At 42.1% G+C, this 12,368-nt stretch overlaps 1 protein-coding gene across 1 annotated transcript in view; it reads right to left on the reverse strand.

Annotated features, from left to right (window-relative positions):
* Nucleotides 1–1,143: 1,143 nt before the first annotated feature.
* The window catches only part of LOC117362600 (proton channel OTOP1-like), a 51,415-nt gene continuing 40,190 nt past the window's right edge, over nt 1,144–12,368 (reverse strand). Inside the window, exons 5-7 of the mRNA XM_033949215.1 lie at nt 10,800–10,930; nt 5,097–6,019; nt 1,144–1,441 (exon numbers count right to left, since the gene is read on the reverse strand). Of these exons, the coding sequence (XP_033805106.1) occupies nt 1,271–1,441; nt 5,097–6,019; nt 10,800–10,930 (1,225 nt within the window). The 3' untranslated portion in view covers nt 1,144–1,270. The remainder of the gene's footprint in view (nt 1,442–5,096; nt 6,020–10,799; nt 10,931–12,368) is intronic.

The following is a 12,368-nucleotide window of genomic DNA, read 5'->3' on the forward strand; positions in this document are numbered from 1 at the left end:
GAGATAATTAAATTTGCTGATGACACAAGGTTGTTCAAAGTTTTTAAATCGCAAGAGAAGAAGTATAATAATTAACAACTTAATCAAATGAACCTTTTTAATTTCACAGAAAGCAGCATATAAAATCTCAGGTTTCCAGCATATATGCTCCACAATACACTTTAAGGAGGTCATTTTTTTAACATTATGATGTATGTTCTGTCACCACAAAAGTCTAGGAAAAGACAGAAGCAGAAACTTCAAATGTAGAAGCCTGAGAAGAAAGATAAAGGAGAAGCAGTCCTAACCATATGATCAATCCCTGAGGAGAATGACAAGGAACTGATAGAGCAGGGGTGGACAACCTCAGTTCAATCTGGCCTGCAACTCTGCCCCTTCAGCCTTTCAAAAATGAAGATCCAGCTATGGTCTGGCTCCCCTGTTTTTTTAAAGGCTTTAGACTCCTCCTCTTTGACCCAGTCTGTATCCTGATTGGAGGACACTGATTGCCCATCTTTATTCTCATCCTCAGTCACAGGGATGGGAAACCTTGGACCTGGAAGGTCACAACCGAGTTGGGTTTTCAAGATTTCCTCAATGAATATGTATGAGTTCTATTTGCATGCACTGCCTCTATTATACTAAAATATGTCTTATGCATATCTTATGTAGGGTAAGACAAAGAGGAGGAGATAATAGCCCTTTTTAAAAATGGAGCCAGAACACAGCTGGGTCTTCATTTTTGAAAGGTTGAAGGGAGAAGAGTTGCAGTCCAGACTAGACCAAACCTATAAAATAGGTGTCTATTTTTCTTTATACTACTGTAACTGGATATTTACATTCATATGCACGTGTGTTGGCCACAGAGTTGGTATAAATGTTTATATCTAGATTTAAGAGATACATGCTTAAACATTGTATTCTGTAAGTTACATATGTAAGTGTTCACACTGCCCATGGTCCGCTGAGACTCTGACCACATGAATGCACATCTGCAAATTACATACTTTAGAAAATACAGTATGTGCATATTTACAGAATTGTTATTTACATGCACATGTGAATGCTGGCATTTGCATATGTACTGGCTACAAAACTTTAGGCAGCATGTTAAAATAATTTTAATGAAAGCAATGCATGAAATAAACTGAAAAAATATCTGAAAATTAATCAGAATTTATTTTCCTAATAAAAACTGATTTCATTGCACATTAATATATAAATTCCTAAGTGATCTTAATGCCTAGGTAATCCCTGAATAATTAAGGAACTTTAAGCAAAAGAATCTTGCTTAGATTTTGCAATAGATATCAAATAATGATGAAGCCGAATGCATTCTATAAAAAATGGCAAATGGCATTGCGATATCAATTAAAATAATCCAAGGTTGAAAACCAAAAACTAATTCTTCTTGTCCATTGTCATATTGGGGTCGACATCCAAATGCTGGTGGAATCCAAAGCTGCACAGAAAAAAAAAAACAATGTAAAAAGCAGAGAATTAAATACCAAAGTTGTATTACAATTGAATATCATACATAGAGTAATTCTGTTCATAGCTTTCAAGTTAATACGAAAAAAATCACTTTGAGGTAAATTTTCAGTGTGGTCTATCTGTAACTATGTACAGATATCTACTTAAAGTTACATATATACAACTTCATGGACATGATTTTATAAAATGATGCCTATGTGAGAATTTTATATTTATGTTTCTTTCATAAGCTTGATATACCGCCCAGCCTAATCAGATCAGAACACCGGTAATTAGAAATCAAAGCCTAACCCACACGTTCTTGTAAGAATTACATAAAAATAGACTCCCATAGACATTCAACCTAGGAGAAAATTGGTATGCCTAAGTTACATTTAACCACACTTATTGAAAATCATGTTCAATCCTCTAAGGCAAGAGGCAAATCCTGTAGTCAGTCAGCCTGCGCCTCTCCTCCTTACCGGCGCCTCTGTTCCTTCTCCTCACCTCTCCTTTTGAAGCATCACCTCCCTCCATCCCCCGGCAGTAATATGAGGCTCAGGGACGCAGCTGGAAGACATCCACGCAAGCACAGACATTGACATGATGGCATCACACACGCATGTGACATCATTGTATCAACATTCGTGCATTTCCAGGTGCCTTCCAGCCACTCCCCAGGACAGTGAGCCAGGGCTTTAAAAGTTTGTGACACACTGCTCTAAGACCTGCTTAAAATAATATGCAATAATATGCAATAATGCAATAATAAAAAAAACAAATACGTCTAAAAATCCACCTAAATCAGTATTTGATCGATCTAAAAGACAAGTTGTCCAAGTGCCGATAATCGAAATGGGTTTTAGATGTACCTAAAAATGATTTAGGACTTGTCAGTGCTGCTGTATGACCAGAGCTAAAAGGGGCATTTTAGGAGGAGTGGTGAGGGCGGGATTTGGGCGGGACATGGGCTGATCTAAACTTAGTCGTACTGCAAGTATAACCAAAACTTTAATGAGGCTGCCTGGAAGGAAGTTGTACGTTGTGACTTAGGCCATGTAAAAACAGGTCTAAGTGGCAAAAAGGTATGCAAAGTGACTAGATAAGCACTTCAGACACAAAGTACAGACCCCCACACACTGCTCCAGTGATCACTGACCCCCCCCCACTCCCCACCCCAACAATACCATAAAAATCGTAATAAAAACATATACATCTGCCTTCAGAACATCAGCACCTGGCAGCCTGGCATAGGAAAGCCTAGTAGAGCTGCACAGAGGTGGCTTAAGTGGTCTTGGGGGTGTTAGTGAACCATGGAGAGGAGAACCCAGGCCTATAAGCCACTCTAATCATTGCATTCATGGTGAAACATGTGCATCCCTCAAAAAAACCTCAAACCTTTTTGTAGTGCCATATAAGTGGCACCTGCAGCCATAAGGGCTATTGGGGTGGTAGACGGGTGGGTCTAATAAGTTCTGGGGGTGTTTTGGGAGGCTCACCATGACCTATAAGGAAGTTGTGGTGAGATGTTTATGTGGCACCCTTTTTGTGAAGTTCACATCAGTGCCCTGTAAGGTACCCCACTACTCTGATGCAATGTTTGGGAGTCCAGTCAATCACTTTGTTGACCACACCCATGTCCAAAAGGTCTTGTTCTGGACGTTTTTGACATGGATGAATTTTTAGATGAGAATGGGGTATAACAACAGACAACTTAGCGGTCTGGACGATCAAATGGCTGGTCATACAACTAGACGATTTTCGTGTGGAGGGGGAAATATTTTGGACGTATTTTTCAGGAATGGACATTTTCCTTAGCCGACTTTGGGCGACTAGCAACTTAGGCCAAAAATGGGCATTTCTTTTGATTATGCCCCTCTATGTTTTCAACAAAATTTTGAATTTTTTTATAGCTCATTTCTGACCTATTTTCTTTCAGGAGATTATTCCAAAGAGTCACAACAAACCAGAAAAATGTTCTTTCTTGGGTAATGACCCTTTGGGTCATTATGAAGTGAAGCAAGGCTAATCAAAAGTCTTGAAGGGATCTTAGAATTGTCCATCTACTCAGATAAGCTGGTTCCTGATCCCAAAGAGTCTTGTGAGCTAAACAAAGGGATATAGGAAGCCAATATTTTATATACAAAGGGGTAACATGATCGAATTTCCTGGTATTTCCCAGCAGCCTTATACCCGAGTTTTGTAAAGTTTGTCATCTTTTAGAGAGATTATGTAGCAGACCTAAATAGACCACATTTCCATATTCACATCATGAGATGAATAAAGCATACAATAAACTTTGTCAAGCCTTTTGTTCAAAGAACTTTTTGTTACTGAGCGAAACTGTCTCAAATGTCCAGAAAGGTTTACTTAAACCTATTTTATAAAGGCAACACAAGCACCTAGTGGGCAATTCTACAACAGGGCACCTTCAATTGGATACGCCAATGCTGTGCCCTGAGTGCCAATTCCACTAGCGTTACTTGGTACTGGTGTGCCCAACTTTAAGGGATCCTTTTACAAAGGTGCGCTAGCGTTTTTAGCGCATGCACATGATTGGCGCGCGCTAGCCGAAAAACTACCGCCTGCTTAAAAGGAGGCGGTAGCGGCTAGCGCACGCGGCATTTTAGCATGCGCTAAAACCGCTAGCACACCTTTGTAAAAGGAGCCCTAAGTGTGAATAGGTGCACTAGATCTATGGCTAGAAGGTTTGTAGTGACGTACAGCACCTTAGTGCATAACTTATAATATTCTGTAGTTACAGGGCCAATATTCAGACTGCAGGAGGCAGCCCGACTAACTCCCGCAGTTGGTGCTGACCGCGGATAGTCAATGTGAGGGAGAATCAGATTCTTTCCAAATGTCGGGCTATTTCTGGTGACCAGCATTGAATATCCAGGGTTTATTTGGCCAGTTTAAACTTAATCAGCTATGTCAATATTCAGCACTGGCTGGTTAAGTAAATAGTGGCCAATTAACACTAATAATTTAGAATAGACTCTGTGCCTTTTAGGAATGGATGTTTATGCACTGGGTCTATATGGGTCTATGTGGGTCATTTTCGGAGTTCTTTTTAAAGATGCATTCAAGGATTAAATGAATTGCTTATGCCTTTTAATTTATCCATAATTTTCTGATAATTTGTCTCTTCCCTTCCCCAATGTTTTTTTTGAACCTTAATTGTTTCTTTTATAACTAAATTGTATTTCTTCCCTAACTCTCCTTATGTTTGACTTTGTATGCATATGCTGAATTTTAATATGTTTAGTAGAATTAGCTTTTGTTAGTTATGTCTGTTTCCCCCAACTCTGTAATCTTTTATCAATTGTACATCGCTTAGAATTTGGATTAGGCGATAAATCAAATTTCATAATAAACTTGGAAACTTGGGACCTATAGGCACCTTTTTTGACTTTTCACTAAACATCCTGTTGTAAAATCAGCCCCCATGAAATTACATTTTCAGGTATACTAGGTTCCATAGAATGAATGTGGTAATAAATTTTTATATTTACTTTTTTCTCCCTCCTATTTTCAGAAATTATTTTTACATTTTACTGTTTTTTTACCTCAGAATTTGGCACTGTTTAGAGATTTACCACATTTTTCTTTGTATTTTGTTGAATGCATATAAAATTTCTTACCGAAATATTGCACAGCAGCAAAAATGCTACTATATTCTTTAGAGCTACCCTTTTCTTGTTGAATGCCCTTGATCTTGTAGCATGGTTTAGCACATCAGTAACTGGGAGTCTATCTGAGTCATATCCGTGATCTTTCGTATCATCTTTATAGTCTTTGTTGATGAGATTTCTCCCATTTGAGACCACAGGGCGTTCTTCAGTAGAGTCTGTCTCATTACGCATTTCCTCATCTGGAGACACAAGTGACAGAGTACGCACACTAGACAAGATGAATATCTCATGAGTTGTTCTTATGTCATTGCTTATCTTTTCTTCTGAGAAATATAGAAACTTAACTATAAACATGTTCTGGATGAATTTCTCAATAATCACCAGTACAGAATAGGGTAAATTATACCAGGTATATACGGGGTGTGTTATTGCGCAAATGATGGCCAAGATGGATCCCAAGGCCATAATCCAAGCTCCACATGCAGAGCCCACTAAAAGTTCTGTGTCCAGTTTTATGGCTGGGCTTCTTGCTTCCACTTGGAATCGGAGTGTATTCTGGTACAGGAAAAGGCCAACAAACTCAACAACACACATTAAACTCAGTACTGTGATGCTGTATAGATAATAAATGATGAGGGCTGACTCGCTCTTCATTTTAGAACTTCCCATCTGAATGAAATAGATGATGAGAACCACAATTGTGGTTGCCAGCACAGTCATCCCCAACAGTGCACCAGCCCATACACCCTGGAACTGAAATGATTTTGTATGTGTGTGATGTGTTTCTTTGCTCCCGATATTCTTCCATAAGACATAGAGCATTGTAGACGCCAAGATGTGATACTCCAAGTTGAATGGATACAGATAATAGATCCCTTTAGACAGTAACGAGCACACATTGATACTGCAATTGCATGCAGGGAAATTGTCTTCTAAAAGAAAAAAAAAGAAAAGAAACCTACTTTCAGAACTTGCACTCTGGGGGAAAATATTCAATAGTAACAGTTACTTTGCACATATGGCTACTAAGATAGATGAAGCAGCCACTTGCTTCTGTTCATCAGTTGACCTGTGAAATAAAGCAAGTGAGAAGACTCATTGCAATCACTTCACAGTGGGAGATCCATTATGGATGAAAGGAGCAGAAATTAAAATCTACATATTCAGTATTTTAATCAACAGAACAAGTTTTTTCACCTGCCAAATTTTAATCACTGTTTCTTCTAGAAACATAGAAACATGAAGGCAGATAAAGGCCAAATTATTCATCCAGTCTGCCCATCCACAGCAACCACTATCTCCTCCTCTCCCTAAGACATTCCATATGCCTGTCCCACACTTTCTTGAATTCAGACTCAGTCTTTGTCTCCATCACCTCTACCGGGAGACTATTCCACACACACCAGGAGACTACCACCCTTTCTGTAAAAAAGTATTTCCTTAGATTACTGCTGAGCATATCACCTCTTAATTTCATCCTATGCCTTCTTATTTTGGAGCTTCCTTTCAAATGAAAGAGACTTACCTCATGCACAATTATGCTATGTAAGAATTTAAATGCCTCTATCATATCTCTCCTCTTCCACCTTTCCTCCAAAGTATATATATTGAGATCTTTAAGTCTGTCCCCATACACCTTATGACGTAGACCACCAACCATTTTAGTTATCTTCCTCCATCCTGTTTATATCTTTTTGAAGCTGCGGTCTCCAGAATTGTACACAATATTCCAAATGAGGTCTCATGCAGCATCATCATTGCCATTGTTTTCCTACTAACCATATCTCTCCCTTGCATCCTTCTAGTTTTTGCAGACACCTTTTCAACCTGTTTGGCCACCTTTAGATCATTACATACTATCACACCCAAGTCCTGCTCCTCTTTTCTGCACAAAAGTTATTCAACCCCTAAACTGTACCGCTTCATCGGGTTTTTGCAGCCCAAATGCACAATCTTGCATTTCTTAGCATTAAATCTTAGCTGCCAAATTTCAGACCATTCTTCAAGCTTTACTAGGTCCTTCCTCATGTTATTCACACCATCAGGGGTGTCTACTCTATTGCAGATTTTGGTATCATCCGCAAAGAACCAAATCTTACCCAAACAGCCCTTCAGATTTATCACTTACAAAAATGTTAAAAAGGACAGGCCCAAGAACCAAACCATGAGGCATACCACTGGTACCATCCCTTTTCTCAGAGCAATTTCCATTGACCACTACCCTCTGTTGCCTTCCACTCAACCAGTTTCTGACCCAGTTGGTCACTTTGGGACCCATACTGAGGGCACTCGGTTTATTTATTAGACACCTGTGTAGAATACTGTCAAAGGTTTTACTTAAATCTAATTATACTACATCCAGCACTCCCTCTATCCAATTCTCTGGTCACTCAGTCAAAGAAATTGATCAGGTTTGTTTGACAAAACCTGCCTCTAGTGAATCCATGTTGCCTCAGATCCTGTAATCCACTGAATTCCAGAAACATCACTATTCGCTTCCATTAATTTACTTACCACAGAAGTCAAACTTATTAGCCTTTAGTTCTCTACTTCTGCCTTACTTCCACTTTTGTGGAGAGGGACCACATCTGCCCTTCTCCAGTCCTCAGGTACCACTCCTGACTCTAAAGAAACATTGAAAATGTCAGCAGTGGAGCCATCAGAACTTCCCTAAGTTCCTTCAGTACCCTCAGATGTACACCATCACTTTGTGCACGTTTAGTTAGCTAGCTCTTCACGAACACAATCCTCTGAAAATAATTCAGAGTCTACCACACCTCCTTCCTTATTTGTGTTTGTCTTCTGCAGTCCTGCTCCTAGTGCTTCAGCTGTGAAACAGAACAGAAATATTAATAAAGTAATTCAGCCTTATCTTTATCATCTCCTACATATTCACTTGTACCCTGCTTGTCATTAAAATACTATACTGTTGGTTGAAATTGAAGTCTTACTTCAAACGGGGGAGGTTATCAAGCTATATTAGGGAACTAGGTCACATTATTTGTCCCTTAACTTGTGTTAAAGGGCACTAACATGATTTAAGTGATCATAAAGCACTGATAACTTAGTTGCCATTACTATATAAATTGTGAGGTTATTTTACGATCCAAGGAACATCAGGCTATTCAAAACCCTGACCACCCACTCAAGATCCTGACCTCTCTGCTCAAAAGTCTCACCCACCAAATAAATCCCCCTGACCCTAGGTAGTCCAGGGGTCCCTGATCAGGAGGGATGCCCAGACGCTCCTACCCTTCTAGCACCACCTCCTAAATTGCACTCCTAGCATTAGTCTTGTGGTTCTATTATTAAGGGTCGTGTTTCCTTATTCAAAAGCATTGCATGACTAGCACTAAGGGTGCCATTTCAAGAGACAAACCTGGCAAGGGCATGAGCCACTAGGGATGGCTCCTGTTCTTATATGGGGCAGCTTTCCATATTGTCGCCACCGGGGCCTCAGACTAATATGATAGAGCCCCTAGTGGTCAACAAATAACAAAACAACAGGCGTGCTGCTCAACATAGAGTCCAGCCCTTCAGGAAATGTAGTTCATGTGCAAAAATCTACCCTGGCAAAACATACAACTCTGCTTTTTAAGGTTCTGCAGGTTTGCTCATCGAGTCTTTATTTTATCTTAGTTTAAAGAAGAAAAATGAAATACTTGTACAAAAACCAAAATATCAGTATCAGTAGTTCATTACATTCAGGAAAAGCACAACTCTGAAAATACTGAGAGTCCAACACAGTTTGCTAAAACTAGGCCTTCCCAAGGCCTGGCCTTTCCAAGCCCCCATAACCTAAACTTGCTCTGGATTCTGACTAATCCGGGAAAACATATTTTTTAACAGTACAATTCACAGTTTTGGCTCTTGTAAAAGAAAAACCAAACCCATAACAGGAGCCTCCAGCTCTCCCCTGAGCTGGGTTAGGAGAATTGCCAAGTTTACCTTCAATAGCTGAATATAGCTTTCATAATATCCCTCCCAAGGTAATAGCAAACTTCTCCCCAAAACAATTCTCAGCTTCCTAAAGATTTCAGAACTCTGAACAGAACAATCAAAAACATTTCCAGCATAACTGCAGCACAAAATAGTACAGTCTTTATAAAGCACAAAAAGGTGCCCTTTCTCGTAGGGTTTAAACAGTGTTGAGGCTTCTTTAGTCTTAACATTGAAACATGACAGCAGATAAAGGCCAAATGGCCCATCTAGTCCGTGCATCCACAATCTCAGCAGTGGCAATAAAAACAGTCCCAATTTCCATTCAGAGGGGAAAAAAACTGCAAAAACAAATATTTCTTCCTCAAGTTTTCCAATATCAAAATACAGTCCTTATATCAGTAAGTTTTAGCAGCCAAACTTACTTCTATGTCTTCTATGTTTGGCAACACCTCCTCTAGGACTTCCATAGGTCCCTCTTGTAATAAGGTTGCAGCTTCCAGACTTGGAGAAGTCTCCTCTACCTCCATGGGGTCTAGGTCATTACCCTGACCTAGGCTGGTTTCCTTTTCTCTCTTCCCTGAATGAGGAGAAAGCACTGCTGACTTTTCAGGGTGAGAACCCTGCCCAAGCCTGTGTGTGCCTGCTCTACCCTGTCGCTATCATGGGCTCCCCTAGTGGCCTTCCTGAATAGTGCAAGACTTTCTGAAACCAGAGCCTTGTTTAAATTTTATGTTTATAGGCCTGCATCTTACTACTTTAGCACTGGGGAGGGTCTCCATTTCCTCTATACCAGGATCATCTGAGAAAGGCTCAGTTTCAACAGAGTTTCCTCAGAATAGTCAGTAATCCTTAACTGATGCTGTGGAATAGGTTTAGGAATGATGTTTTTAGCCCTAACCCTGCCTTTCTTAGGGCTCTTATCTGGGATCACAGCAGGCATGGAGCCTGACTGGAAACAATATAAAGGCAAAATGACCTTATATGGAAGGTGTCCTCTAATGGCAATACCACAAGACTACCATTAATGAGTCATAACAGCCATTTTAAATAGGTATGAAGGGGTGCTTAAATGTTCTCAGCCCAACCAATCAACTTCCTAAATTATGAGCGTTGCCACTGTAGCTGAAAAGAGTATTTCATTAAGTGTCAATTTACAGAAACAAAATTCTATGTTTTTTGACATTGTTTCAGATCACTGATTGAACCATATCCACACCATTCTCTTCTTGGTTGGGCTGAGAATGTTTCAACCCCCCCTTTGTAAATTGCAAAATTTGACTATCCTAGTCAAAAAAGCAAAGTTTTATGGAAATAATGGACATTTTCTATACTTTTTTTAGGCATGAGCAATTAGGAAATTAAATTTCCTGGCCAGGAATAAAAACTGTGTTACATAGTGATATCATCCTTAAAGATTTTCACTTTTGTGGACAGAAAGTGTGGATTTTCTCTGATGTGGTGTCTTACCCAAACTAGGAGCAAAATAATTGTTCCAATTATGATAATAAGTGATAGTTTTATGTGCCACCTTTTTCTTAAAAAATTCCTTTTAATGGCATTATTAATGCAAATTATTTTCTTTTCTTCCTTTTTACTCAAAATCCAAAGATTACAGATGAATTACAGTTTTTGTTCCTGGATCTTTTTGCTCAATTTTCTGTAACATATTTGAAATTTCTTGTGACATATTCATGTTTGTTGAAAAATGTAGGTAAAAAGAGTGTCAAAATGGAGCACCATAAGTAGGATATTATTAGATGTTTAACTTACCCAATGTGATGTTTTCAAAACCAAGAGTAGACAACCTTTCCTTGTGTTCAATAAGCTGATGTTTAGAATCAATTAGAACTGCAGCAGCCCACAAAAGTAAGTTGGTAAATACAGAGTGGATCAATCCAAACCTTGCAAAGTTATAAAAATATATAAGATTATGAATGGACACAGGATACGCACTTGAAGTTCTGAAACAAGAGTACCGTATTTTCACGCATATAACGCGTGCGTTATACGCGTTTTTACCTACCGCGCATACCCCTCGCGCGTTATACGCGTGAGCGCGGTATACAAAAGTTTTCTACATAGTTCCCACCCCGCCCGACGCCCGATTCACCCCCCCCCCAGCAGGACCGCTCGCACCCCCACCCCGAACGACCGCTCGCACGCGCTCCCACCCGCACCCGCGATCGGAGCAAGAGGGAGCCCAAGCCCTCTTGCCCGGCCGACTCCCCGACAATATCGGGCCAGGAGGGAGCCCAAACCCTCCTGGCCACGGCGACCCCCTACCCCCACCCCGCACTACATTACGGGCAGGAGGGATCCCAGGCCCTCCTGCCCTCGACGCAAACCCCCCTCCCTCCCTCCAACGACCGCCCCCCCCAAGAACCTCCGACCGCCCCCCCAGCCGACCCACGACCCCCCTGGCCGACCCCCACGACACCCCCACCCCCCTTCCCCGTACCTTTGCTAGTTGGCCGGACAGACGGGAGCCAAACCCGCCTGTCCGGCAGGCAGCCAACGACGGAATGAGGCCGGATTGGCCCATCCGTCCCAAAGCTCCGCCTACTGGTGGGGCCTAAGGCGCGTGGGCCAATCAGAATAGGCCCTGGAGCCTTAGGTCCCACCTGGGGGCGTGGCCTGAGGCACATGGGCCCAACCCGACCATGTGCCTCAGGCCGCGCCCCCAGGTGGGACCTAAGGCTCCAGGGCCTATTCTGATTGGCCCACGCGCCTTAGGCCCCACCAGTAGGCGGAGCTTTGGGATGGATGGGCCAATCCGGCCTCATTCCGTCGTTGGCTGCCTGCCGGACAGGCGGGTTTGGCTCCCGTCTGTCCGGCCAACTAGCAAAGGTACGGGGAAGGGGGGTGGGGGTGTCGTGGGGTCGGCCAGGGGGGTCGCGGGTCGGCTGGGGGGGCGGTCGGAGGTTCTTGGGGGGGGGCGGTCGTTGGAGGGAGGGAGGGGGGTTTGCGTCGAGGGCAGGAGGGCCTGGGATCCCTCCTGCCCGTAATGTAGTGCGGGGTGGGGGTAGGGGGTCGCCGTGGCCAGGAGGGTTTGGGCTCCCTCCTGGCCCGATATTGTCGGGGAGTCGGCCGGGCAAGAGGGCTTGGGCTCCCTCTTGCTCCGATCGCGGGTGCGGGTGGGAGCGCGTGCGAGCGGTCGTTCAGGGTGGGGGTGCGAGCGGTCCTGCTGGGGGGGGGGTGAATTGGGCGTCGGGCGGGGTGGGAACTATGTAGAAAAACTTTTGTATCTCGTGGGCTCTTATTAGACTCTCTGCTGTGTCTTCCAGAAGGGAGGATATTTAGTGGGCAAGTCATAAGCTTCTAATAAAAGCATTTATGAGG

This window comes from Geotrypetes seraphini, chromosome 1 (genome assembly GCF_902459505.1).
Source record: "Geotrypetes seraphini chromosome 1, aGeoSer1.1, whole genome shotgun sequence".
In the NCBI taxonomy this organism is placed as follows: domain Eukaryota; kingdom Metazoa; phylum Chordata; class Amphibia; order Gymnophiona; family Dermophiidae; genus Geotrypetes; species Geotrypetes seraphini.